At 41.5% G+C, this 1,081-nt stretch overlaps 1 protein-coding gene across 1 annotated transcript in view; it reads left to right on the top strand.

The window, feature by feature from the left end:
* Nucleotides 1-1,076, top strand: part of LOC111644959 (uncharacterized) — an 80,064-nt gene extending 78,988 nt beyond the window's left edge. Inside the window, exon 18 of the mRNA XM_087170318.1 lies at nucleotides 250-1,076. Coding sequence (XP_087026444.1) covers nucleotides 250-259 — 10 coding nt within the window. The 3' untranslated portion in view covers nucleotides 260-1,076. The remainder of the gene's footprint in view (nucleotides 1-249) is intronic.
* Nucleotides 1,077-1,081: the final 5 nt, after the last annotated feature.

Here is a 1,081-nt window from a genome sequence, read left to right on the forward strand (position 1 = left end):
GTGGACTGAGGGAAATGTGCAGAGTCAACAGACTTGATGCTAAAAGTCTCTGCAGGTGTGTGAGCCTCCAGCTCAGTGTTCACTCCAACACGTTAACATGAGAGCTGAGAGGAAGCAGGCTACGCTACACAGCTGCTGCACATCTGGACTGAACAGGACTGAAGTCCCTGCTGCATCACTGACTGACAGCTGATGAAGTGAGTCTCTGTAAATACTTGTTTATCTCCTCTGTTCTTCTTCTCTCCACAGATGGAAGTGATGATCGTCCTAAAGATCTGACGGAGGAATCAGAAGAAGTGGAGATGTCTCTCAGTGCTGCAGTCTGAACTGATCTGAGAACAGCTCCACCATCATCCCTGTGACTCCTCCACCTTCCACCTGCACCAGAGTCTCAGTCTCAGGAGGTTTTGGTTCTGCTTCTTCCTCTGGATCACCTCCAGTCGAGGCTGGTTTGGGAAGACCAACAGTTTTTGTATTTACAGTTTTTCTCAGTCGCTTTGGTTCGTTTCTCAGATCAGAATTGAAATTCTCAAAACTACTTGTTCAATCTTCACATCATTGTGTCACTTGTGCACATCAAGAAAGCAGTTTCTCATTTCTTTGAACAAGTTGCAGATGCTTTGGTTCATCATGCAAATGATTATGTACAATTCTCTGCTGTTTCCTACATTATCAGTTGCTTATGTCATATTGATCAAAATGTATTATAATGGGTCTCTGTTGAATAGTCTCACCCCCCACAACATTTAGGCATTAGTTCATCCCATAAGTCTTTACATGCAAAATGGTTGAACAAGTTGTCATAATATGTCAAGCAAACATATCTCTATACATTTCCATTTGACTTTTTTTTTCTAAATCTGTCCTGAAAGGCAGAGGAGTTGGGAGGCAAAACAGAGGAAGAGGCAGACGAGGCCTTTCTGTATCACAATCACATGGTCTGTCAACAAATTACAGTACAAACAGTAAAAGTGTAAATGTGAATCTTGTCCAGTCTCTTGCAATCAATACACTAAGGTGTAACTTACAATTTACAATAATTGTCATTAAAACTTTAGCCATAGTTTACATCAGAACATCC

The sequence above is a fragment of the Seriola lalandi genome, unplaced genomic scaffold (assembly GCF_002814215.2).
Source record: "Seriola lalandi dorsalis isolate HSWRI2012SDOR001 ecotype SW California unplaced genomic scaffold, Sedor1 jcf7180002054945, whole genome shotgun sequence".
NCBI lineage: Eukaryota > Metazoa > Chordata > Actinopteri > Carangiformes > Carangidae > Seriola > Seriola lalandi.